Source organism: Dama dama, chromosome 1 (assembly GCF_033118175.1).
Source record: "Dama dama isolate Ldn47 chromosome 1, ASM3311817v1, whole genome shotgun sequence".
Lineage (NCBI taxonomy): Eukaryota > Metazoa > Chordata > Mammalia > Artiodactyla > Cervidae > Dama > Dama dama.
This window is the reverse complement of record NC_083681.1, coordinates 31,506,863-31,534,354: the sequence shown is the minus strand read 5'-3', so window position 1 is coordinate 31,534,354 and position 27,492 is coordinate 31,506,863. Positions and strand designations below refer to the sequence as shown.

General features: G+C 53.5%; 1 protein-coding gene across 1 annotated transcript; it reads right to left on the bottom strand.

Annotated features, from left to right (window-relative positions):
- Window positions 1–6,534: 6,534 nt before the first annotated feature.
- Window positions 6,535–26,106, bottom strand: OAF (out at first homolog). Its single transcript, XM_061146077.1, has 4 exons — window positions 25,825–26,106; window positions 10,018–10,152; window positions 8,792–8,972; window positions 6,535–7,565 (listed from the first exon to the last, which is right to left on the bottom strand). The coding sequence occupies exons 1-4, from the start codon at window positions 26,089–26,091 to the stop codon at window positions 7,300–7,302; spliced, it is 849 nt and encodes a 282-aa protein (XP_061002060.1). The 5' UTR covers window positions 26,092–26,106; the 3' UTR covers window positions 6,535–7,299.
- Window positions 26,107–27,492: the final 1,386 nt, after the last annotated feature.

Sequence of the window (27,492 nt, the reverse complement as noted above, 5' to 3'; positions counted from 1 at the left end):
AAAGCCAGGGGCCACAGCTATGGTACCGAGGAAGCCAGGGGCAGGGAATCCAAGTCTCAAATCTCTCATCCTGCCCTATGACCTCTGGTGCTTCTCTTGGCTGAGCCACAGGTGAGGCAGCATAGGTTAGGCTGATCCAGACGTTGGAGTCCTGGGACACACAGCGGGGCAGAGGGAGGTGAAGAATGCAGGGGCCCAGGAACAAACAGGGAACCAGCATGGCCAGTCACCGCTCTATGGGCACTTGTTCACATAGGAGAATAAACATGTAGAATACTCTGATGCTTTTCATAGTCAAAATACAAACACTTGGTGACAATATAAAGTGATAGTAGGTGTGGTGGTGAATTTTCTGTGTCAGTTTGGCTAGGCTCTGTTGCTAGTTGTTTGGTCTAATATCATAGTTGTAGGTGTTGCTGTGAAGGTATTTTGTAGAAATGATTAATGTCTATTGTACAGTCAGTTGCCTTTCAGTAAAGGAGATGATCCTTGATAATGTGGGTGGGCCTCACCCAATCAGTTGAAAGCCTTAAGAGCAAAGGCTTTGCTCTTGGACAGCAAGAAGATCAAACCAGTCAATGCTAAAGGAAATCATTGAATATTCATTCAATATTCTGCCTCAAGACTCAACATGGAAATTGAGTCTGAGTTTCCATCTCCTGGCCTGCCCTACAGGTTTCAGACTCAAGGCTGCCACACCAACCTTTGCCTAATATGCCAGCTGCCAGGACTTGACTGGCCAGATCCCCAATCTCATGAGCTAAAACCAATTAGTGTGTGTGTTTGACCCTTGAACAAGATGGGTTTGAAGAGCCTGAGTACAGTTGTCTGGGGAATTTTTTCAATAGTAAATACTGTAGTACCACACAATCCACAGTTGAATGTGAGGATGCAGAGCTGCAGATACTAAGGAACCATGGGTATGGAGGGCCAACTATAAATCATACTCAGATTTTTAAAAAATATTTATTTATCCATTTATTTGACTGCATCGGGTATTAGGTTCAGCATGAGGGATCTTTGGTGGCGGCATGTGGGCTTAGATGCCCTGTGGCATGTGGGATCTTACTCCCCGACCAAGGATTGAACCTGTGTTCCCTACATTGCAAGGTGGATTACTAACTACTGGACCACCAGGGAAGTCCCCCATACGTAGATTTTTGATTCTGTAAAGGGTCGCTCTCCGAGCCCTTGCCTTGTTCAAGGCTTAATTGTATATTTGTTGTTGTTCAGGCGTTCAGTCATGTCCGACTCTTTGCAACCCCATGGACTGCAGCACACCAGGCTTCCCTGTCCATCACCATCTCCAGGAGTTTGCTCAAACTTGTGTCCATTGAGTGGGTGATGCCAACCAATCATCTTGTCCTCTGTTGTCCCCTTCTCCTCCCGCCTTCAAGCTTTCCCAGCAATAGGGTCTTTTCCAATGAGTCAGTTCTTCACATCAGGTGGCCAAAGTACTGGAGCTTCAGCTTCAGCATCAGTCCTTCCTATGAATATTCAGGACTGATTTCCTTTAGCATTGACTGGTTTGATCTTCTTGCTGTCCAAGGCACTCTCAAGAGTCCTCTCCAAAACCACAGTTCAAAGGCATGAATTCTTTGGTGCTCAGCCTTTTTTAATGTCCAACTGTCACATCCATACAAGACTACTGGAAAAACCATAGCTTTGACTATATGGACCTTTGTTGGCAAAGTGATGTCTCTGCTTTTTAATAGGCTGTCTAGGTGTGTCATAGCTTTTCTTCCAAGGAATACGTGTCTTTTACTTTCATGGCTGCAGTCACCATCTGCAGTGATTTTGGAGCCCAAGAAAATAAAGTCTGTCCCTGTTTCCCTTATTTCCCCATATATTTGCCATGAAATGATGGGACCAGATGCCATGATCTGAGTTTTTTTAATGTTGAATTTTAAGCCAAATTTTTCATTCTCCTCCTTCACCTTCCTCAAGAGGCTCTTTAGTTGCTCTTCACTCTTTGCCACTAGGATGGTGTCATCTGCATATCTGAGGTTATTGATATTTCTCCCAGCAATCTTGATTCCAGCTTGTGCTTCATCCAGCCCAGGATTTTGCATGATGTACTCTGAATATAAGTTAAATAAGCAGGGTGACAATATACAGCCTTGACATACTCCTTTCCCAATTTGGAACCAGTCCATTGTTCCCTATCCATAACTGTTGCTTCTTGACCTGCATACAGGTTTCTCAGGAGGCAGGTAAGGTGGTCTGGTATTCCCATCTCTTTAAGAATTTCCCACAGTTTGTTGTGATCCACACAGTCAAAGACTTTAGTGTAGTCAATGAAGCAGAAATAGATGTTTTTCTGGAATTCTCTTGCTTTTTCTATGATCCAATGGATGTTGGCAATTCGATCTCTGGTTCCTCTGCCTTTTGTCAATACAGCTTGTACATCTGAAGTTCTCGGTTCACATACTGTTGAAGCCTAGCTTGAAGGATTTTAAGCATCACCTTGCTAGCATGTGAAATGAATTCAGTTGTGTGTGTGTGTGTATATATATCAACTGTATATATATATATGTGTGTATATATCAACTGTATGTGTGTGTATATATATATACACAATATATATCAACTGTATCACATACATATATATATCAACTGTATATATATGTGTGTATATATATGTGTGTGTTTATGTATTTATCTATATATGTATATATGTCTGCATGTATACACACATATAATCTGTTCTGTTTCTCTGAAGAACCCTGACTGATACAGCAGCAATGTGGGGAAACGGGGCCTTTCACACACTGCTAGTAGTAATGTAGAATAAACTGGAACAGCGCCATCTGGAGGTGATTGCACAGTACCTACCGAATACTGGCCATAGGAACCAGTCACAGGAAGCAATTCAATTGCCCAGCTTCTCTGGTGGCTCCGAGGGAAAAAGAATCTCCTTGCAATGCAGGAGACCCGGGTTCGATCCCTGGGTCGAGAAAGCCCCCTGGAGAAGGGCATAGCAACCCACTCCAGGATCCTTGCCCGGAGAATTCTGTGGACAGGAGAGCCTTGTGGGCTACAGTCCGTGAGGTCCCAGAAGAGTCAGACACAATTTAGCAACTCAGTAACAAGTCAAACGGCCAACAATTTACAGTAGGATGCCTGGCAGCCGCTACATGGTGAATGCCAGTCTTTGGAAAGATGCCCTAGACAGGCCCTCTCTGTTAGTGAGCATTGGAACTGGGGTCTTGGAAGGCGGTGAAGTCATCCAGAGATGGGACGGGGCCGGTACCTACATTCCTCATGTGCATTGTTAGCTTCAAGCTTTGCTTCTGGGAAGCAGTCCCGGCCCCACTTTTGGCCAGATTTCTCTGTGGCTCCACCCACCCTGTGTAGGTGTCCTGAAGACCCTAGGCAGAGGAACAGCTTGGGGAAGAACACCTCCCCTGATTGTCCCCTGGCAGGACTGAAGCTGGTCCTTGAAAACAGGTACAGAAAGAGGCATGTCCACTTGAAAAGGGTGTCTCCCCACCCTTCAACCCCTAACTTGACCATGGCCAAGCAAACCTGGCTCCCTGCACAACCCTCTGACCAGCACAGTTCAAGAGGCAGCAGCAGCCTGTTCTGGGGGTGCTGGGGAGCAGAATAATGGGGCAGCCCGGCAAGCCCCTTTCCCTCTGCAAAGTCTGTGGGGAAGGCTCCTGCCTCTAAGCAGTTGTGACCCCTGGAACTTGCCCAACCCTGAAACACTCCAGTCTCTGCCCTATGCTCACACAGTCCCCTCTACCTTGCCAAATCCTGACCAGCCTGCGGTCTCAACCTCTTCCCGTCCCATCGCAGGAAACCTTCCCCAATCAACTCGGCCATGCACGTCCCTCCTTCTTGGAAGTCCTCAGTATCTGGCCCAGCACTTCATATTATACAGCCTCTTTATACTAGAAGATACTCTGGAAGTGAAGAGGCCTTCAAGATCCCTGGCTGGGACTTGCCTGGTGATCCAGTGGCTATGACTTCACCCTCCCAATGCAAGGGACCCCAGTCTGATCCCTCATCAGGGAACTAGATCCCACAAGCCGCAACTAAGAATTCACATGCTGCAACTAAAAAAAAAAAAAAAAAAATCCTGCAGACCACAACTAAGACCCAGCACAGCCAAAATATGTAATAAATATTTTGTTTTAAAGTAAATGACTTTTAAAAAGATGCCCGGCTTAGTTGTCTCGGGTTCATAAATGAGGAACTAGTTGCTGTTCTCATGAACAGTAACAATGTTAATGGCAGCTAGCACAGTGAGCATTCTCTCTGTGAAGGGCACTTAACACATATAAATTCACTGGAGTCTCAAAGTTAAGCTCATTTTGTAGCTGAGAGAGCTGAGGTACAGAGAGGTAAAGGAACAAATCAAGACTGCGCAGCAAAGAAGAATCACGGCCAGCAGTAGGCCCATGAAAAGATGTTCAGCCTCGCTAATTGTTAGAGAACTGCAAATCAAAACTACCATGAGGTTATCACCTCACTCCAGTCAGAATCAGTTCAGTTCAGTTCAGTCGCTCAGTTGTGTCCGACTCTTTGCGACCCCATGGACTGCAGCACGCCAGGCCTCACTGTCCATCGCCAGCTCCCGTTGTTTACTCAAACTCATGTCCATTGAGTCGGTGATGCCATCCAAACATCTCATCCTCTGTCGTCCCCTTCTCCTCCTGCCTTCAATCTTTCCCAGCATCAGGGTCTTTTCCAGTGAGTCAGTTCTTCGCATCAGGTGGCCCAAGTATGGAAGTTTCAGCTTCAGCATCAGTCCTTCCAATGAATATTCAGGACTGATTTCCTTTAGGATGGACTGGTTGGATCTCCTTGCTGTCCAGGGGACTCTCAAGAGTCTTCTCCAACACCACAGTTCAAGAGCATCAATTCTTTGGCTCTCAGCTTTATAGTCCAGCTGTCACATCCATACATGACTACTGGAAAAAAACATAGATTTGACTAGACAGACCTTTGTTGGCAAAATAACGTCTCTGATTTTTAATATGTTGTCTAGGTTGGTCATAACTTTCCTTCCAAGGAACAAGCATCTTTTAATTTCATGGCTGCAGTCACCATCTGCAGTGATTTTGGAGCTCAAGAAAATAAAGTCTGTCATTGTTTCCACTCTTTCCCCATCTATTTGCCATGAAGTGATGGGACCAGATGCCATGATCTTAGTTTTCTGAATGTTGAGCTTTAAGCCAACTTTTTCACTCTCCTTTCACTTTCATCAAGAGAATGGGAAAGTCTAGAGATCTCTTCAAGAAAATTAGAGATACCAGTCAGAATAGCCATCATTTAAAAGTCTACAGATAACACACTGGAGAGGGTGTGGAGAAAAGGGAATCCTCCTACACTGCTGGTGGGAATGTAAACTGGTATAGCCATTATGGAAAACAATATGGAGTTTCCTCAAAAATCTAAAAATATAATTGCCATATGATCCAGCAATCCCATTCCTGGCCATCTATCCAGACAAAACTCTAATTTAAAAAGATACATGTACCCCTATGTTCATAGAAGCACTGTTTACAGTAGCCAAGATATGGAAACAATCTAAATGTCCACCGACAGGTAAATGGATAAAAAAAAAAAAGTGGTACATATATCAGGGGAATACTAGTCAGTCATAAAAAAGAATTAAAATGCCATTTGAGCAACATGAATGAACCTAGAGATGATCATACTAAGTAAATCAGAAAGACAAATACCATATAATATCACTTACATGCCGAATCTAAAATATAACACAAATGAACTTATCTACAAAACAGAAACAGACTCACAGACATAGAGAACAGACTTGTAGTTGCCAAGAGAGCAGGGATGGTGGGGAAGCATAGATTGGGAGTTTGGGATTAACAAATGCAAACTATTATATGTGTGTGTGTGTGTGTGTGTGTGTGTGTGTGTGTGTGTGCGCGCGCGCGCAACTGAATCCCTTTGCTGTACAACAGAAACTAACTCAACATTGCAAATCAATTATAGTTCAATGAGTGTGTGCTTCATTCATGTCCGACTCTTTGTGACTGCATGGACTATAGCCTGTCAGGCTCCTCTGTCCATGGGATTCTCCAGACAAGAACACTGGAGTGGGTTGCCGTGCCCTCCTCCAGAGGATCTTCCCGACCCAGGGATTGAACCCAGGTCTCTTATGTCTCCTGCATTATTCTTTACCATTAACACCACCTGGGAAGCACTAAAATAGAAGCAAACAAACAAACAAACCTATTTCCAGGATTTGATCCCTGGAGAAGTCTGGATCAGAATTTTCATCTATCTCATGGTGTCTTTTACTGCTTACTCACCTGTGTCTGTCTCATCTTCTTAAGTGCAGAAGTTTTGTCATATCCTTTCCTAGTAATACCCATCCCCAGCTACATCCTCTCCCCCCCGCCCCCACCCAAGATTGAGCACACAGTAGGTGCTTCAGTTGTCGTCCCTAGACAGGTTGTCCCCGAGACGGGCTCCCCAGACAGGGACATGTCTCTTGACACCAGGTGGCAGCATTGGCCAAAAATTCTCTCAGAACTCTGCGTCTAGAACCGTCAGTCAAGTAAAAATTTAAACTTTTATTTCTGGTACAAATGATAAATATTTTGCATTAAAAATCTGGAATTCAAGTTTTCCTCATACTTCATGCTCCCTCCCTGTTCCAGAACCTTACAAAAATACTTCTGTTTAGAGGGAGCCAGCCGGCACCTGCTCCCTCGGCCAAGTCCAGGTTTGCAGAAAGGCACATACGGTCTGTGTCAGGGCTGGGGATGGTGGCCTCAGAGGCCAGTGGTGAGAGGAATGCGTTGAGATCCGTGGCTGGGGCTGCTCCCCCTCTGGTGCAATGATTCTCCTCCTCCTTGCTGGGCAGTGGGACGGTGCACAGGGGCCAGGTCCTTCCCAACGGTGGGGCAGGGGTTATATGTGGGGAGGTGGGTACGACAGGCACAGACACCTTTCAGGGTCTAAACCTTCGAAGAGTTAAATAGGAGAGTCATAGGCTGTCACATTTTGGGTGCTTGAAAGTGAACACTTCGGGGAGATGAAGGAGGGGAGGCAAGCTTGGAGAACCCCCTTCTCCCTGGGTCCCCGAGGAAGGCACAGGGCAGGAGTGGGGGCTGCCTTCATGAGTTAACCCTTGCCACACCACACCCCTTTCACAGTCACAGATGAGGGGGCCAGAGGCTCCAGGATTAGGTGATGCGAAGGAAGAACGATAAGGCCTTGGTTGTCAGGGCTGGGGGGGCACCCCCTCTGGCAGCTCGGGGAGGGGCAGTGGGTCCCGGGCAGCTGCCCCGGGGACCACCCCTCGTCCCAGCCCGGCTACGGGTCCTCATCCCAGAGGCACAGCTGCTTCTGGGGCACGTAGAAGTCGAAGCTGTAGTTCTTCTGGCAGCTGCGGATGCCGCACTTGTAGGGTGCTGGGCGGTCGCGGCCGTGGCAGTACTTGAGCATGCAGGGGTACCAGGCCAGGCTCAGACCATAGCGGCAGACGCAGGGCTTCCCGCGGTCCCCCACCTGCCTGCAGCGAGGCAGCAACACCTGCTCCGAGGCCTTGGGGAGAGCCTCGAACACAGAGCCATCCACACCTGGGAGAGAAGGCAGGGGTCAGGGCAGGGGCCTCCCCGCATGGCCCCTTCAGGCATCCCAGGGCCCCCAGGAGCTAAGTGTTATCATCCTTGTTTTACAGAGGAGAAAACTGGCCCAGAGAGGTTATTGGCCTGGCTGACGTCACACAGTAAGTAGGGATTCAGGACTGTCTGACTTCAAGGCATCCACTTACCCTTGCCAGTGCCACGCCACCCTACGCCTAAAGCCATTACTGTGATGGACATGATGGCACAGAGGCGTGGGGAGGAGGAGCAGGGAAGCAAGGGAAGCTTCTAAAGGAGGTGGTATCTGAGGAGGGCCAGGGAGGGAAGGGCCAGCACAAACATGCTGGGGAAGCCAGGGTAGCCAGGACACAGGGTACACTCGGGTGGGGTGCTGGGGGCACAGAGCAGTGACCGAGCCCAGGCTTGGCTCAGCGACCACGGGAGGGACCAGCCCCTGGTCCCTGGGGGACAGCATGTGGCTTGCACCTCGGTCTGGGGTGCAGCCCACAGGGGAGGAGCGGGTGTTGGGGGGGGCGGGGCACGGCCACAGCTCTGTCGGGTATTTCTAAATCCAGTGGTGCTCTGGGAGGAATAGGCATTTCTCTTATGCTCAGCCAGCCAGGCAGAGGACCAGGGACCTGGCGTTAGAATGGCGACATCTCTCTGCCCTCCCTACAGAGAGGAGCCGAGGACAGGGCTGGGAAAGATGATCGGGAGATGGGCCAGGAGTGAGGTCACACAGGCCCGGAAGGCAGGGGCCACACCAGGATGGGAGGCGTTCTCCAGGGCCTGGGGGAGAGACACTGGGCCCCCAGAAGGTGTGAAGGGAAGAAGTGGAGCTGAACTCTGAGAGGCAGCAGCAGAGGTAGCCAGGTGGGAACGGGTGTTTTTGGGCCCCATCCAGACCCTGCTTCCTGCGCATGTTCACCACAGGTTTCACCTGTGTTCTCACTCAGGGCACATATGGGGCAGGGGTGGGGGTGGGGAGGGTGGAGTTGTCTGGGAATTCCCTCCTCAGGGCCTAGCAGAGTCACCGTTCTGCACGTCCCTACCTGGAATCGATCCCTTTCATTGACTCCCCTCAATAAAGAGCCACGCAGGCATCACTTCCTCCAGGAAGCCCTCCCTGACTAGTCCCAGCTGGGTGGAGAATTCCCCTATCTCATTATTGCTCCCCATCATATTTGGGATGATACAGCAGTGGGCCACACCCAGCTGACCTTGCTCCAGCCAGAACCGGACGTCTTCCTGGCGGGTGTAGATGGCATCCACAGCCTCGGCGCACACGTTGCGGAGATGGGGGCTCAGCAGCGCCCCCTGGCTGAAGTTGACGGCGATGTCCATGTGCATTTGCTCTGGGCCCCGCACCTCCTCAGCCTGCCGCACTGCCCGTGGGTTTTTCTGTGTGGAAGAGAAGAGTTGCTCCCACCCGCCTCAGACAGCGCTCTGCCCACTCTTTCCCTGGTCGCTGATTGTCAGACAAGCCCAGGCTGGCTGCCTTCAGATCCTTGGGGCCACCTGCAGGGTGACAGTCAGGGGGAACCAGCCCCCCTTCAACTGGTGGAAAAACTGATACCCAGGGTACAGTCAAGCCTTTTTAGCCTGCCACTGGGCTGACCTCTGAGACCTAAGGGAGAATTCTGACATGTTGCTAGGAAGGTGGGGGTGGTGTTGGAGGTGGGCAGGGCAGGCCAGTTGTCCCAGGGTCAATGACCGCTGGGGTCCTGTACTTTCCAATATCCAGGTAACTGAGTTTCTCTGGGAAAAGCAGACAGAAGGGTGGGACTAAGGACAGGTCCTGCTGAAGAGTTTAGGGAGCTTACATGAGGCTGGGGAGAGGCCCAGGGTCGGGGAAGGGACTGGGAGCAGGCAACAGGCTGAGGGGTTCCAAAGCTGCATTGAACACTTTACATGCTCCATCCCACTTAATTCTCACCATAACCCATCTCTCAGTAAGAAAATAGGGGCTTTGAGGGACTTTTCTGGAAGGCCAGTGGTTAAGACCAAGCTTCAAATGTAGGGGGTGCAGGTTCCATCCAGGGTTGGGAAACTAAAATTCTACATGCCCTGTGGCATGGCCAAACAAAAAGAAAATAGGGACTTGGAAGGGAGGTGACGTGTTTCGAGTCACCCAGATGCTGAGTGGCAGTGCCAGAGCTGAAGGCAGATCTGACTTGCCTCCATCATAAACGGGGAGGGGCTGAGGTTGGCGGCAGGAAGAACTGAGAGATGGGGGTTCAGTGCAGACTAGGGATCTGGGGTTATGGGATCAGGTGTGGCCTGGGGCATAATCAGGGGGTTCAGGACTAGAGGCTGAGTGTGGGCCCAGGGATTAGGTGGATCAGGGTGGGGTGAGAGATTGAGGTTGGGGTGGATGGGGTCCAGGCCAGGGCTCAGCTGCAGGGCTGCGTGTGGGCTCTGGGGCAGGCCTGGGGTGGGCACTCACCTGCCGGAGCTTGGCCATGGCCTCGCTGGGAATGATCTCATTGTGGTGCAGCCGGGTAACGAAGCAGAGAGCCTGGAACTGACTCTGCCCCTTCTCCAGCTCCCCCAGAATCAAGGCCCGGAAGATCTTTACATCCTGATGGGGAAGGGCAGAAGGATGGGGGCTGGTTGGAGGGGATGGGGACTCCTCACCAGTCCCCCCACCCCGCGCAGTGCTCAGCTCAGACCCCCCCAGAAGACACAGGCCTGGACACTGTCCTGCAACAGGCACCTCCCTCCTGCTGTCCTGGGAATTTTTTTTTCCCCATTTAAACCCATGACTTAAAAGAAAGAACACACCCCAGATGTTCCAAAGCCGTCTGGAAAATTCACAAGAGTGAACCGCTAGAAAGCTTTCCAAAACAAGACTGTTTAAAAAGCACAGAACTTCACCTTAAAGGAAACCACCCCTTTTGGCACCTGGTTCATTCATAGCTGATGCTTCCCCTCTGTGGCACCCCTGTGTTCCCTGATCAGGGTGAGTCAGGGCCCCTACGACCACCTGACCACGGTGTCACAAGGGAGAGGCTGTACTTTTTACAAGCACAGATCTCAGAGTTCCTCTCGCTGACTTTCCCATTCAGTAGGTTTGGGGAGAGTGCCCCCGGTGCTTCTGGTCATCCAGGCTCCTAGCCACCCGCATCTCAGATGGAGGTGGCGGGGTCAAGATGGGGTTAAGAGCAGACACGGCAACAGCTGTTGCCAACGTGCTGCGATGGCTCACCTTTCCCCTTCCCTCCCCACTTCCCCTTTCCCCATGGGGTTATTAACGGCATGACCAGCAGGCCAAGGGCTCCTTCCTGTCGCTGACTCACTGTGTGAATCAGGGGGGCCAGAGAGGGGCAGAGGAAGAAGGGAGAGGGGCTGTGGGATGGGGTTCCCTTTCCAAACGGGCTGCTGAAACCCTGGGCACCCTAGGTGTCCCTTGCTCTCACCCAGCTCTGTGCCTTGGCTAATGGCCCCCGATGAGACATCAGCAGGACCCAGTCAGCAGCGGTCTAAGTGTGTGAAGATCCCCTCGGCCTGGGAGGGACCCTGGTCACACTGATAGTTCCTCCAGGAACCCTAGTGGTCCTGTACCAGCGCAGAGGATATAGAGCCTATATAGATGTGAATCCGTCAATGACCGTGCCCTGGGCTCACTCACCAAGCATCCCGGTTCACTGAGCACTTCCTGCCAACTTAAATGCTCTGAGAACAGGGTCTGAGGGGCCCCCTTGGACTCCGGTGTAGGCAGTGAGGGACCCAGGGTTCCCCTCCAAGTCTGCAGTGTATTAGTGGTGTCCAGGCTCATCTCCCAGTTTCTCTAAGCCTCGTTTGTAAAGTGGGGATGATGCCACTTTTACCTGAAGGGTTGTGAAGAGGACAAAGCAGGCTGCTGTGAAGGGAAAGCACAGAGAATGCCCGCCCGGAGTCAAGTGCTCAGCGGCGCTGGCTGGAGCCACTGTCCCACTGCAGGTGACCAGCCAGTGTTACAGGTGATCTCAAACGGGTCAGTGCTATCATCCGACAAATCCCCATGCCCTTTTTGTCCTTTTTATTTTTGTTTGTTTTAGAGTCTTGATGTGGACCATTTTTAAAGTCTTTATTGAACTTGTTACAATATTGCTTCAGTCTTAAGTTTTGGTTTTTGGGTCCCAAGGCATGTGGGATCTTATCTTAGCTCCCTGACCAGGAATCAAACTGGTACCCTCTGCGTTGGCAGGCAAAGTCTTAACCACTGGACCACCAGGGAAGTATCTCCCCACCACCATCCCCATGCCCTTTGGAATTCTTCTGACTCTACAAGGACTTTCCCTACTTCCCTTCACTGTAAATGGTCTCTGGAACATTGAGGGGTGGGAGTGTCCAGGGAGATTTTCCACCAAGATTGTAGAAAGGGAGACTGAGGCCCAGCTGGTGAGAAAGGTTATATTAGGTTCCTCCTGGTCCCAGACTTGGAGGGAAGGTGAATCACAGCTTGGGTAACCTCAGCTTCCTCTCAGCAGGAAATCCGCTCTCGGGCCATGAGGCTAGGTTCTCTTTGCCCTGCCAAACCTCGGTCATCCAATCTTCCACACCCTCGGGGCGGCTGAGGGGAGACTGGAGTTGGTACATGTGTGCATTTTTCACTTGGTTTTTGCCAGGTGAGACTTGATACCAGATTTCCCCTCCTGGGGCTGAGTTAGGCGGATGTCCCTGGCAGGACCCCCAGGCAGGATCCAAAGTCTGGGTATTTTCAGCCATGACCGTTGAAGAGAATGCCTTCTGGGATATTCACAGCATCTTCTCCGATACCACAGGCACGTGCCATAGCCTGTGGTCTGTGGGCTGCCCTGAGCTGGCCTCCTGGCTTGGACACCGCCCATCTACCATTAGCCAGAGAAAGTATTTGAACTTCTAGACCAGACCAGGGGGTGAACGAAATCTGTCAGAATATCTTCCCTGCTTCTAGATTAAATAACAGTGTCAATGACAATAGCAAAATGCTACCAAAATGGGAATTTGACTGCGGGTGAAGCAAGGGGATGAGAATTTTTTGTTGAGATAGATTTCCTCTATGTCTCTCATTTATTTTTACAAAGGACAAAGATTTATTGAAGTTTATAACTGGAAGGGACAAGTCACTGTTACCATGAGTCAAAAAGAATATACTGCCCCATTCAAATCTTCACAACAACAGGAGGTAGTAACTACGATTATTACTGTGTTTGGATTGGATAACTTGCTCAAGGTCATGAGACCAAGAGGAAATGCAGTCAAAATTTTTAACCCAGGCAGCCTGCCTCCAAAATCCAAATTCTCGCAACCACAATGCACAACTGCTTCTATATCAACTAATTCAATATCTTTGATGCCCAGTTACAGACCAGATGGTTAGGAGTCTGCCTGCAGTGCAGGAGACTCAGGTTCGATCCCTGGGTCAAGAAGATTCCCTGGAGAAGGAGATGGCAACCCACTTCCGTATTCTTGGCTGGAGAGTTTCATGGACAGAGGAGCCTGGTGGGCTACAGTCCCTGGGGCTGCAAACAGTCAGACACGACTGAGCAACTACCACTTTCACTTTCTAAAGAAACTAAAGCTCAGGCCCAGAGAGAGAGTGTGGTCTGCCCACAGCCACACAGCCAGTGAGTAACAGAAGAGAATGCAGGGCCCTCTTCCTGCCACGTGGTCTGCGGGTCCTCTGCAGACCTGCCCCAGGACTATGGTGGCTCCCATTCAAGGTTGTGTGTGACTAACAAACAGTCAATAGCATCTGATGCAAACATCAGGGTAAGATGACGCAGGATCACCTTTCTAATCCCTCTGCCTGTTCTGCCCATGGCCTCTGTAAACCCTGAATTTTCCAACCTTCTTAATCTGTATCTCCAGGAAACCAAGTTCCCTGTGCTGAGCCTGGGAGGGAGACAGCAGTCCAAGCAGCTGGATCTCTGTGGCTCCATCATCATGACCAGTGTCTCTCCTACCTTCTACTCCCCATACCTTAGACTCACTCCCAGGGCCCCCTTTCCCTCCAGCACAGAGGACAGGGCAAGGGGAGAGGGCCCCCTGCTTCAGGGAACATCTGACCAGATGCTAAGCTCCTGGCTTTCCTCCTTGCCCAAGAATCCCCTAAGATGATCCACCCAGATGTGGCCTAATGTCCAAGGCAGACGACACAGCTGGGGAAGAGCATATCGCAGGCTTTTCAGGCCCAGGTCTCAGGCTAGGACGTCCAAGATGGGCAGTTTCTAAAGGCTCCTTCTCCCATGGGCTCCTAGGAACCTCCAGCCCCCCAGGAGCAGGCCACCAGGAAGAAGAGGAGGGGACGGTTACCAGGGCTGAAACTGGGCCACACAGAGAGGATGGTCACAGAGATACGGCAAGTCCCCTGTACGCACTTTCAAGTTGCGAACGTTCTAAGATGCCAACGTGCATCTGGTTCCACCAAAGAACCAGAACCTGTGCCATCAGCGTCAGGCGAGTGAGCTTGCAGCTTGCCCTCCGTCTCCTATTGCTGACGATCCTTCAGCTCCACCATCTCCCACCTCCTCTCCCTCCTCCAGTCGGTAACTCTTCTTGCCTGTTCAGTCGATGCCAGCCCCTGTATGCCAGCTGCTGTGCTGTACTACTGTACTTTTCAAAGTACTATATTGTAAGATTAGAAATGTTTTATTTTCTGTGCTTTTTTAATGTTTTATTTGTGTGAAAAGTATAAACCCATGACAGCACGGTACTATATAGCCAACTGTGTTAGTTGGTACCCGGGCTAACCTTGATGGACTTAACGGACAAATTGGACTTACGAATGTACTCCCAGAGGGAACTCATTTGTATGTAGGGAACTTACTGTAGTGAGCACTTGCTGAAGTCCTTGGTGGGTGGTTTAAAGGTTCTCAGAGAGCAGGATAGTTAAGAGCAAAGGCTCTGGAGCCAGTGCTGCCTGCATTCAAACCCCGGCTTTGCTGATACACGCCATGTCATCCTGGGGGATGCACCTGACCTCTCTGTATCTTAGTTTCCACATGTGTAAAGTGAGTACAACCAACAATACCTACACCTCAAGGAATTCCTGTGAGGAAAAATGAGTGAAAGGTCTCACAACAGAATGGGCTGGACTCCTTCAGTTTTTCTCTAGAATTGTTGCAATCCCTGGCCTAGCTCCAACTGTGATAAACTCCAGACCTGCAGAGGCAAGAAAAAAGAGCTTTCTTCCAGAGACACACCAGAGCCCCAGAGAAGTCAGGTGACTCTGATGGAGCTTGCAGGTAATCAGCAAATTGGTGGGAGAGCGCTGACTAGCATCACAGGTGGCAGGGCCGGGCAGCGGGCAAGACCAAGGTCAAGGCCCCAGTCTCCAAGGGACTCATAGGGGAAGCTGACCTACAACTGAAGACAGTGCCCATGATGAGGCCTAGGCTTGAGGCTCATGCAAAGTGCTATAGGATAAAGGTGGAAGTGAAAGTTGCTCAGTCGTGTCCGACTCTTTGTGACCCCATGGACTGCACGGTCCCTGGAATTCTGCTATAGGGTAAAGGATGGTTGAGGAAGTGCTCCCCTCCCTGTGGGCATGGGGCTGGGAGGGGTGGAGGGAGGGAAGACTTCAACTAGAGCAGGGGTCCTCAACCTTTTTGGCACCAGAGACAGGTTTCATGGAAGACAATTTCCCCACGAACCTGGTTGGGGGGCAGGAGGCAGGCATGGATGGATGGTTTGGGGATGATTCAAGCGCGTTACATTTATTGTGTGCTCTATTTCTATTGTTATATATCAGCTTTGCCTCAGATCATCAGGCACTAGATCCTGGAGGCTGAGAACCCCTGTACTAGACTGAAGGATATTTCACTGGTTCTGGACAATGAGAGGATAGGTGGCTTTCTAGCCAAGAGAGAGGCAGTTACAGAAAATGTGTGTGTGTGTGCTGTGTGGTCACCCGTGTCCGACTCTTTGTGACCCCATGGACTGTAGCCCACCAGGCTCCTCTGTCCATGGGATTTCCCAGGCAAGAATACTGCAGTGGGTTGCCATTTCCTACTCCAGGGGCTTGTCTCGACCCAGGGATCGAACCCACGTCTCTTGCACCTCCTGCATTGGCAGGCAACTTCTTTACCATGAGCGCCATCTGGGAAGCCCCATTACAGAAGATGGGGAGATACATAAGGCATCTTAATGCCCCCACCCATCCATCTTGTCACACTACTGTCTTATGGTCTGCCTTCCAAGGCTTCTTTTGTCCTCACCATAAAGTGTACCCCCGAGAGGCTGGCATCCACACCTTTGCTGACAGTTCTGAGCACTGAACCAAAGAGATGGCGGTTTCCAGAATAAGCGAGGCCATGTGCCTTTCTATGAGTTGATGCCTGTCGGGGATGCCCTGTCCCATCCTGCCCAGCATCCTTCAGGACTCAGTTCACATGCATCCATCACCCCCAGCAACCCTCCAGCAGAGTTGGCCAGGTCCAATTCCTACCTTCCTCCCACTGTGTCTGGAATGACCTCTTTCCTTGTCTTTCCTTCCAGACTCAACTCCTTGAGGCTGGGATAGTATATTATTTGCAGTGTATCCCCACCCACTAGAACACAACAGGTGCTCAATACATATCTGGAAATGAATAAATGAAGGATGGACTGAACAAACAAGAGCAGGCCAGGGTCCTAAGGAAAGTGATGGGAGTACAGGGAGGGGAAGGAGGGGAGGGCAGTGAGAGTGGAAGGAAGAGGCTGGTGGGAGGGCAGGGACAGGGTCTGCGAGCCCAGTCAAAGAGTCTGAGCTTCATCTCGCAGACCACTGGAAGTCATCACTGGATTTTCAGTCTGGGGGTAACATGCATGAATCTCTGGCTTAGAGCTGAATCAGAAACTTAAGCTGTCCTAGGCCAGCATGCATCTTAGTCCTTAGTCCTCGTGTAGTGCCTTCTGCCTGGGCAACAAGTCCCCCAGGCCCTCCACACTGTGCCCCTGGCTCAGGACAGCGGCTCTGCCTTATCTATGCAGTGTCCTCAGTCTGACACAAAGCTGAGCTAAGGCACCCATGCTCTGGGGCCTCCATGGAAACCTCCTGCCCCCTACAAGAAGAGGGCTCTTCTTGGGCTTCCTTGTACCTGGGTTCCTGCAGACTGGCAGTCCTGCAGCTGCGATTTTGGCTTCTAGAAGATTCAGGGGAGCTTTTTCATGCTCCAGTGAGGTTCCAGCAGGGGATGTGACCCTCAAGGTCACACAGCTGCAGGGCCAGGCCCAGGCACCCAGATCTCCTGACTCAACCCAGTGATCTTTCTGCACTTCCCAGCTCCCCACTGAGCCCTCTCCCAGATATTCTATTCTTCTCTGCATCCACTCCCTGCCCGAGACCCTCTGTATCTCACTGGGAGAAGGCTGTTCTGGGAAAAGCAGGGGGCAGCCCTCTGTACTTATAAGAGCAGACAGCCCGTGCCAGGCCCCTGCTGCTGCCTTCCGGGGGAGAGGCTCCAGGGAAAGCTCTGTGTTGGGGACAGGGGGCGACCCTGAAGACAGAGCCTACGGAAGCGCCGATGACCCTGGTGCTGTCACATGAGTCCAACTGCCAGCTTCCAGAATGAAAGGGGGAAACAAACCTCTCTTGTTTTGACTGCTGTGGGGTTTTATGTTACAGCCAAGTCGAATCGTAACTGTACACACAGACAGACACCTGCTTGCCCCATTCAGGGGCCACGTGGCCATAATCTTTCACCCAGAGGTGCCGATTCTCGAACGATCTCCCACGCTTCACCCAGCGGCACTCAGACCCCCCATGCCCCTCCTGCTGGGACCCATACTTCCGCTCGGCCGTGGGCCCCTCCTCTCTCGCACCACTGGCCCTAGGAGCACGTTTCCTCCCTCGTGGCCTCTCCCAGGAGTCTCCATGTCACCCCCTTTCTCTTGATCACCCGCAACATCCCTCGCATGTAGTCACACATGCCCATCTTCTCCCGACAGGCTCTCCACACTCTTCTCCCGCCCTCCCTTCTCCCCCCAGAGTCTCTCTCTCTTTCCTCTCTCTCTCTCTCTCTCACACACACACACACACACACACACAGCATCTTCCACGCCTTCTCACACACCAGCCTCTGCACCCACCGCACACAGGCTGTTACACTCACCTACCTCCAGGCACTCACACCCGCCTCTCTGACAAGCATCCTCTCCCAGTTCACCTCCTCAGCCTAGCCTGGCCAACCCCTCCCCGCCCCCGCCCTCCTTCCCACCACCAGCTCCCAGCTCGCCCTGACTCTGAGCGCCCTTCCTCAGCCCCCTTTTCCAGAACGCCCGCCGTGGGGAGGTGCGGGGAGGCTCTCCCGGAGGCCCTCCCATCTCAGACCTCGCTGCCCACCCAGCCCTGGACCACGGGGAAGTGAAAATGAAGAGGGCCAGATGGTGGAGCTGCTGTGCTGCGCTGGGCTGCTCAGTCATGTCCAGCTCTTTGCTACCCACCCCGTGGACTGTGGCCAGTCAGGCTCCTCTGTCCATGGGGATTTTCCAGGCAAGAATACTGGAGTGCGTTGCCATGCCCTCCTCCAGGGGAATCTTCCCAATGCAGGGATCGAACCCAGGTCTTCCACATTGCAGGCAGATTCTTTATCATCTGAGCCACCAAGGAAGTCCAAGAATACTGGAGTGGGTAGCCTATTCCTTCTCCAGGGAAACTTCTCCACCCAGAAATCAAACCGGGGACTCCTGCATTGCAGGTAGATTCTTCACCAGCTAACCTACCGGGAAAGCCCAAGAATACTGGAGTGGGTAGCCTATCCCTTTTCCAGGGGTACTTTTCCTCCCAGGAATCAAACCAGGGACTCCTGCATTGCAGGTAGATTCTTTACCAGCCAAGCTACCAGGAAAGCCCATGGTGGAACTGACCTTCCCTCAAAAGCCCTCTCCCAGCCCACCTCTGGGCCAGCGTGGTTACACAGCCCAGGCTGGAGGCTACGCTCCAGGTCCCCGCCGAGCACCTGCTCTTCTCTCCCTCGGACAGCGCACACTGTGTCCCGGGAGCTTCCTCTGCCATCTTGGTCTCCTTCCCGTCACACCAGAGTATGAGGTTTTGAGGCCCATCCTGAGCCAACCCAAATATTTACTGCTCGGCTCCTGGCTGGAGCCGCTTTATAGCTAGAGAGGGGCTGGCTTCCCTGTGCTGGGGAGGTGAAAGGTCAGCCTGGAGGGGTAGCCAGGGAGCAGGGCCCTCCTCACCCCGCACGCCCGCCCCAGGAGCACCTGGGCTGCTCTGGCCGGACCCCTGGAGAGGCACAGAGGAGAACGGAATCAACCCAAAGCCAAGCCAAGCACACTCCCCGGCTGGTGCCTGGGGAGACAGGCTGCCCTGTTATGAGATGCCTGCAGACCCCAAGGGCTACACCTAGACAGAGACTTCTTGTTACAGGTCATCCGTGCAACCACCCGCTGGGGGCAGTGCCCCCTGCCCTCCCCCAGGCCCCCAGCGCTCCATCAGCCAAATCCCAAAGGTCACCACTGTCCCAACTGCTCCAGGAACAATGTGCAGCTTTATGTGGATCAGCTGCACCCCAATGTCCCGCTGACTCAGGGCTCCTGAGATGAGGCTCCACGCTTCCCACTCACTTGCATTCCCAGCCCCAGCACCTCCCTCCCTGGCCCCCAGCCCTTCATCAGAATCTCCCCCGCCCCCCCGAGGGGGGCCGGCCACTTCAACACTTGCCAACTGAAAGGATGGGAGTCCTAGCGATGCCTGGGTCCCCAGAACAGGAACAATCTGCGTGGCTGGGGGAAGGAGGGCTGGGGCCCTGGCTGGAACAACTAGGACTCTTCTCAGCTGCCTCCGCTGGCCTCTGCTTTGCTGAGGCCTCTTACTCCTGACAACATGCCTCCAAGCCATCATACCGTATGAGTGTTGTGTCTGAGCCTGGGGCTCAGAGAGGTTAAGTGACTTGTCAAGCCACACGGCTGGTCAAGGGCAGAAAAAGGTATGGTGAGTGCTCAGGAGAATCTGTGAGCTATTTAAATAACGGTGCCCTCACGCCCATGGTCTCTCCAGGAGCCATGAGGGAAGAGGAAAGAGGAACATCCCAGGCTCAGTGAAGAGGTCAAAACTCAAAATTCGTGGTGGGGGATGTGGTGAGCTTGGCGGGAGGGGTCCAGCCCAAGTCTGTAAGCAGGAAAGTTTCTCCGTAGATGTGTCCCTCTGCACCGAGGCTTTTTTCAGCCTCCTTCTTCCTCTCCCCTCCCCTGTTCAGCTTTCTTCAGCCTCTGGGAAGGGGCCCATTTATATGTCACAGCAAGCACAGGCAGTCAGAACACAGTGGAAGAATCCCTGGGTCCCCATTCTGGATCGTTAGCTACTGATCTTGTCCAAGTCACTACACAGGCATGAGCCTCAGTTTGCACATCTGCGAAATGGATGCAATACCCACCATACGATGTAGTGGTGAGGATCAAATGAGGCCAGGTGTGTGATCTGAGTGACCACTCAGTGTGTGAGACCCTGACAGCTGTGATTCTTACCTCAGAGCTGGCCTCTGCCTCACCGGCACCACCTCTGTGACCCTTGGGAAGCCTCACGGGAAGACCCTCACTTCCGTTTCTCCCCCATCATAACAGAAAGTCACTGCCTTGTCCCAGGTGGCAGTCCTCATGGCGCAACCCGGGATCCTCTGCCAGGACTCCACCTGGATACAGGCTTTCAGGGAGTGGGAGGTGTGAGCCAGGCTACCGTGGGGCAGGGCTGCTGATCCCTAACACAGAGGGGGCTTCCTCAGACACGGCAGAGGGACTGTTGTCAGAACCCGGCCCCACAGGCACAAGCCGGGTGGTTCTCTCTGACGACTTCTCATGAACTCCTATGGGGAAATGCCCTGGACACCACAAAGCTCTGGGCCTCTGCTGAAAGCACCTCTACTGTATTCTGTTCCCCAAAAGACACCCTCTCCATCACATGTCTCCACTACAGATCACCAAACTGCAGGGACCCAACATAAGCTGGGTAGGTGGACACTGCACCCTCAGAGCCTGTCCTGTCTGACATCCCTGTGATGTGACATCCTATTAGAATAAACAGCCGCAGGCATCAGTCTGGCTATTTGCACATTCCCTATCTTTGCTGACTCTCTCACAGCCTGCAGCCAGTCCCCCTACCCAGACGGGGAGCCCCCCAAGGCACAGATGACTGTGCTCTCTGGACTGCTCCTCTCTCTGACCCCACCCCCCAGGGCATGGGTGCCGAGGGCATGGGTCCCTTGGAGTGACCTCGAGCTGACTGGCCCTGTTATATGGACCCCCTTATCTTGGCTCTGGGTTTCCTTGGTGGCTCAAACAGGAAAGAATCTGTCTGCAATTCGGGAGACCCAGGAGCAGTCCCTGGGTTGGGAAGATCCCCTGGAGAAGGGCATGGCAACCCACTCCAGTTTTCTTGCCTGGGGAATTCCAGGGACAGAGGAAGCTGGTGGGCTACAGTCCACGGGGTCGCAGAGAGTCGGACAAGACTGAGCAACTAACACACACACACACACACACACACACACACACACACACACACCCCTTGACTGTAGCATGGCCCCTCTTGACCCCCACCCTCCACACATTTGGAGTCTTCGGCTCCTTCCTCACTGCTCCCGTTGCAGCCATGATTAACGCCACCCCCACCCGCCCTTTGTAGCTGCCCAGGACTTTCTCTTATCTTTCAGTCCCACCCTCCCCGTCCTGTCAGCACCAAACCACACCACTTGAACATGACTCATCCCCCTCCCCCAGCTTCTGGACATTCAGACTGGGGTGAGAGAGACTCAGAGGGGAAGGAGAACTTGGATGGGGAGAGCAACCTGGGGGAAGGGGACTGAGACGGCGGTCAGAGCAAAAGCCAGGCTGGACAGTAGGGATGGTGACATGCCCAGTGAGCCTGTACATTTGGGTATGATTACACGCATAGGCTTTGGGTTATAAAGAAGAGCACTGCCTACTGAGAGCGTATGATGAATCAGCAGTCTTGTGCTGAGGGCACAGAGAAGGAGGCCTCGGGTCTACATGCTGATTAAACACATTAGGGTTATTGTGGATAGAATGACAGGTTTCAACTAAATGACTGAGTTGGGGCTTGACCTTCATTTCACAGCCTAACCCTGTGCCTCCTCCAAGTCCCTCCGTCCCTGGAGCAACTCTGCCAGGGCTTCCCAAACGTTGCTGCTCATTGGAATCACCAGGGGCTCTTTAAAAACCCTGCTGTCTGGTACCCACCCTCAGACATTTGGACTTAATTGGTCTGGAGTGCAGCCGAGGCCTGGGTTTTCTAGAGCTCCCCAGGCGATTCAAATGTGCAGCAAAGTTTGGGAGCCACCGAGCTGCAGCATGGTTTTTGAAAGCTGCGCCCTGACCTGATGGTCAGCAGCCTGTGGGCAGGGCTTACAGTCACGCACGATGGCGATGTGGTAGCTTCCGGGGCCTTGCGGAGTGTGTGATCCTTGCCCGGGCTCCGTGTCCTATAGTGGGCTGATCACTGTGACAGCTTTACTGGCTTCAGGTCCAGCACGGCAGTGTGGGGAGGGTCAAGCGGTGCTGGAGCCCTGTCTCCTGGCAGAGGCAGAGGGTGGGAGGGGCGTGGAGAGGGGGCTGGGACAGGGGTGCGACCGGCTGGAGGAGGGCTATATTGCATCCAGCACAAGGGGCCTCACTGCTGCCCTGGGTAGCAGGACACGACTGGGTGACTGCTCCCTACAGAGGGGCTGGCCAGCAATTCTGGAGTGTGACGGTTAACTTCCCATGTGCATTTCCTTGGGCTGAGAGATGCCCACAGAGCTGATAAAACATCTTTTCTGGGTGTGTCCAGTTAGCGTGTCTTGGGAAGATATTAGCATTTGAAACAGAAGCCTGAGTAGAAGGTGGCCCTCGCCAGAGCGGGTGGGCATCATCCAATCCATTCAGGGCATGACAAGAACAAAAAGGGTGGAGAACAACAAATTTGCTCTCTCTGCAGTGAGCTGGACATCCATCTTCTCCCACCCTTAGACGTCAAAGCTCCTCGTTCTCCGGCCTCTGCACTCACACTGGAACGACACAGGCCTTCCCGGACCGCCAGCTGACAGACCACAGACTTCTCCGCCTCCATAATCCTGTGAGCCAACAGCCCCTTAAATAAAATCTCTTCCACAGCTCTGTGGTGGTGGTTTAGTCACTAAGTCGTATCTGACTCTTTTGCGACCACAGTGGACTGTAGCCCACCAGGCTCCTCTGTCCAAGGGATTTCCCAGGCAAGAATAAATTGGAGTGGGTTGGCATTTCCTTCTCGCAGGGAGATCTTCCCCACCCAGGGATCCAACCCGTGTCTCCTGCTCGGCAGGCCGATTCTTTACCACTGAGCCACCTGGGTATATTTCCCTCCTATTATTTCTGTTCTTCGGGCCTGGGTGTATTTCTCTTCTATTATTTCTGTTCTGCGGGGGGACTCTAACACATGGAGCTTCAGAGATAAGGTTCTGATGAGGGACTAAGGCTCTTCCAGGCTCAGTGCTGTCTTTCCGTGTGACTTTGGGTCTGTTGTTCAACACCGTTGCACCTGAGCTTAGCAGAGGGTCCCTGCTGAGATGTGATGTGAGCCAGTGATAATTACGAAAGTCAGTGGCTTCTATTTCTGGAGCACTGGGTACGGCAGATGATACACAATGAGTATTTCATATACGTGGCTCAGTTTAGTTCTCACAACGACCATGGGAACAGTACCATTATCATCCCCATTTTACAGATGAAAAAATGAAGACTTGGAGAGATCAAGTAGCTTGCCCAGGGTTAAATTACGTCTGTCTCCTTTCAGTTTGGACTGTTTCCCAAAGGTGACAAAATGGCCAGTGTTACTATCCCTAAATGAACTAGGGACTGTTCCCAAACCATTTGGTACATGGAATAAAAGAAATACCAGGTCCAGGACTTTCTCCTACAAGAAAAGTCATTACTTCTAGACAGAAGCTTCTCTTGGAAATCTGCCAGAGACCTTGAGGACTGGGCAAGCAATAAGAGAGGTGACCCACCCCAGAAAGATCACTTATAAAAGCTGCTCTGGCCAATGCAGACCATGGACTAGGGTGGGGATAAAGGCTATTCCACTCCACTCCCAGCCTTCCCCAACTCCACCCCACCCCAGGCCAGCTGAGAAATCCAGAGTAGGAAGGGGCCTTGGAAAGCTGGTTCCCTTCGGTGATTTCCATTCCCAATTCACTCCCTTGCTGATGAAACTGGAGATGCCAGAGGGCGGGTGTGAAACGCCAGCTTCTGGGTCAGAGGTTACCCTGAAAAGCAGTCTTTGGAAACCTGGGTGGAGGTTTGAACTGCTGTGGGGAGCTTTGAACTGCTACGGGGATTAAAATGAGGCTCTTACAATCAGCTCCAAATGGATTCTCTAACTGGGCAGTTGGCCCCTCACTCTACCCTCAGCCCCAATCCCCAGGCCTGCACCCCACTGCCACTGGCCTCTCCCCTAGCCTTGCCCTCAGGATAGAGCAATAAAACCTTCCAAGCTGCAGCTAGAGGCTATAAAAGCTGAGCCCTACTCGTTGGCTCTCTGACCGGTGTCCTACCCACAGTCTTGGCTGCTGGAGTGGTCCCAGGAATGGGGAAGTCTCTCGAGGGTTCCAGCACCGCCACAGAACAATGGGCAGTGGGGCAGGAAGGTGGGAGACTCCTGGGCTGGCCTGAGGCTCACTCTCAAGGACAAAGGGCTTCAGTGGAAGGTTGGAGGGGACGCTTAGACTCCTATTTCCCCTATTTGGGTTTTCCAGGAAAAGAACAGACTTGACAAAATTCCCCTGGAGTTTAAGTGGGGAGGCAGGAGGTGTTCCGGCCCTGTCAGCTTTCCTCTCTCCACACACACACTCACCTGCCCCTGCCTGAATTGAGAACCTAGCTTAGGCCTGCTGAGTAAGGAAGGGATCGCACATTCCTCCCAAACGCAACACTCAAGCACCCCTACCCCCACCCCACCACCCTCAACAGGTCTCCCTGCATCCCTGGTCAGTCACAGCCCAATAGTCTAGGGACAGATCAGCCGTCAAGCCCCACCTCCACCGTCCGTGGGATCACTGGCCCCCAACCTGGTATACCATCTACGGCAATGTGGCTGGGTCCCTAGGTGAATCTGCAAACTCTGCCCTAACTCCTCTCAAGCTCTGGTCTCCAAGAAGAAGGAGAGACAGGCGGTTCAGATAGCTGCCCCAGAGCCCTGGGCTTCCCCCACTGCTGGCTGTCTCATCGGCCTCCCCTCTCCCCTTCCCCAGAGCCTCCCAGGGCCTCTTTCTACAGGAGAGGGAGGTGGGGAGCACTCTTCAGTTGATCAGGAGACTCCCTTGAGTAACACACCTCACCCACCTTCTTTCCCGCCAGGGTTCCTGCCCCTGGGTCACCGTTACTCGCTGCCCTTCCAGGCCCGCTTCCTGATAACCCGGAGTACCTCCATTCTCTACCCCACCTCGCAATCCAGGGGGCCAGGCCCACCTACTTGCTCCCTTCACCATACACACACACACACACACACACACACACACACACCCCAAGGGGAGGCTGGTCTTTACCCCCTTCCCCAGAATCTGAGCCAGAACTGAGGGTTGGTCAGCCCTTCTGCCAAGCAGGATAAGAGGTGGCACCTCTCCCAGAGCCTGGGGACCTCACCCGGGCCCTCTCCCCAGGTCCTCCACTGCAAGTTCCCCAGATTTTCATTCCAAAGAGAAGAGGTGGCTTCTCCTTGGCCTGGGGGGGGGCACATGGGACACATAGGTCCGCCCAGGAACCCCCTTCCCCAGCCCAGGGAAGTGAAACAAGGAGAGGTGGTACATGGACTCCACGATGTCAGGGCTGGGAGAGCTGGCATCACCCTCTTGTGCCTGTACAGAGGCGTGAAAGGAGGCCTGGAGAAGGAAAGGGACTTGTCCTAGGTCACAGGGAGAACCCAGGACCTCTGGTGCCTGGCCCAGGGCTTTTTCCTGGTAGAGTCTGAGGGACTTACTGCAGAAAGGGAGACGGGGTTAGTAACAATGACTCTAGTAGGGTCAGCACCTGCAGGGCGCTGGGAGACCTGGAAGAGGAAGTGCGGAGCTAGCTGGTCAGGGGACTGGGCGCCCAGAGTGAAAAGGTGAAAGGCTGCAAGGGAGAGTCTGAAGGGCAGCTCCTGGGGAAGAATGATGGGCGCTGGGGAGCAGGGCAAAGAGGTGTGGGGAAGAGCCCGTGTGACCTTGGCTAAGTCGCGTCCCTGTCCCTCTCTGGGCCCAGTCCTCAGGCCAGCAGACGGGACCCCCTCAGGCACGCAGATTCCGCCGCCCCCCGCCCCGCCGCCGGGCAAGCGACGGTGCCTCACCTTCTTAAAGTCGGCGGTGAAGGAGACGAGAGTGCCGTCGGGCTTGCGCAGCTCCAGGCTGATGCTGTCGGCGTCGCTGTCCGCCTGCAGGCTCTCCTCGGTCACCTGGCCGTCAGGCAGCCGCACCCGCACCCGCAGCTCCGACGGCGCGCCAGCTCCAGTCCCCGCGCCCACGCCGCGCGGCGCCCCCAGCAGCGGCACGAGCAGCGGCAGGAGCAGCAGCGCGGGGGACGCCCGGGGGACCCCGCGGCGGCCGGGCGGGCGCATCCCCGGGAGCCGCCGCCGCCCTCGCGGTCCCGGCGCGCCGCGAGCGGGCGGGGAGCTGCGGGGCCAAACTTCGCCCGAACTTGAAGGCTAGTTCACGGCGCGGGGGCGCGGGGGCGCGGCTCCCCTGGGGCTGGGGGCTCAGCCGCGGGGCGCCAGCGACTTGGCGCCGAGGCACGTGGGCTGCGCTCCGCCGCGCGCCCCCCCGGCGGCTCCGAGGCGGACGCCGGGCTCCCGGGGCCCGTCCGCCTCCCAGTCCCAGCGCGGCGCCTCCCGCGGCCCCCGACTCCGGAGCTCTGAGACTCTGTTTTGCACTTTTCATTCAATCCCACCCCCCGTCACTTCCTTCAGAAAACAGAAACCACCAGGACCTGCCTTAAAGAGACCGCGCACCTCTCGGCCCTTAAAGGGCCCGCGGCGGCTCTCCCGGCGCTCGGCTGCGGCCGGGGCCGGGGGCGGGGCGGCCGGGGCGGACCGGCGCGCGGCGGCCTGGTGGGAACTGGGTTTCTCAACCGCGCTCCCTCCCCGTCGCGCCCCGGCAGCGACCGGGCTGGCCCGGGAGTTGACTCTCCTGGCAGATCCCTTCCTCCCAGCAGGGCGGGACGGGTGACTCTTCCCCCGCACCGCCCCCCCCCCCCCCCCGTCCTTCTTTTTTGGCTCGTTCTTGTGCCACGTGGATGAAAGAATCGGGCTTGGTGTTTTAGGGGTTTTGTTTGGTCTTTTCAGTTTCTCTGACGCGGCGAATTTCTACACTGTTTCTGCAAAATCGGACCTCACCTCGCGTTCAGACTTTTTACTGCCATAGATCTGGAGAGAGGGGCTGAGGTTCTGCTGGCGTTGACGTCTGTCAGGTGTGAAATCTTGATCAGTCAGGCCGCCTCTCTGGACATGGCCCTTGAAGTGCCCGCATTCTCTGAGCCCCTGCGCAGGTTTTTTTTCGTATGGTCGCCCTTACTTTCCCCATTCACGACTTCTCCCCAGTCCTGCCCACCTCCCCAGAGCCCTGTTCTCTCTCCCACCAATAGGCTGAGCAAATTCAGGATAACAGTAGATTGCAGACCATTCTGGAGGATGTCCAGGGACTCGAGATGCGCTTGACCATCAGAGACTCTCCCACAAGCGCACAGAAATGGGGTCCCTTGTCATGCACTCCAATAGTGAACTGGGTGAAGGCAGGAGGGATGTGGATTCCTGCTTCCTCTGATTAGCTGTGTGCTTTGGAAGCATTTAAAAAGTTCTTTGGGCCTAAGTGTCCCCAGGGTATAGTGGGTGTTGCTGAGACCTACAAAGTCCTGCCAGTTCCAGAAGAGAAAACGCCAGGGGGATGTTCAGAACCTATTGTTCCTTGATGGTCACTTCACTTCTCTTTATTCTGTGTTCCCCTAATCTTTCCCAGATCTTGAT

What these genes read in the sequence shown, in the direction of transcription:
- OAF (XM_061146077.1), bottom strand. Translation starts at nt 26,091, where the DNA reads ATGCGCCCGCCCGGCCGCCGCGGGGTCCCCCGGGCGTCCCCCGCGCTG. An exon ending in TCACCGCCGACTTTAAGAAG is followed by an intron (nt 10,153 to 25,824) that starts GTGAGGCACCGT and finishes CTTCCCCATCAG; the next exon opens with GATGTAAAGATCTTCCGGGC. An exon ending in CCGGTTCTGGCTGGAGCAAG is followed by an intron (nt 7,566 to 8,791) that starts GTCAGCTGGGTG and finishes CTTCTCTCCCAG; the next exon opens with GTGTGGATGGCTCTGTGTTC.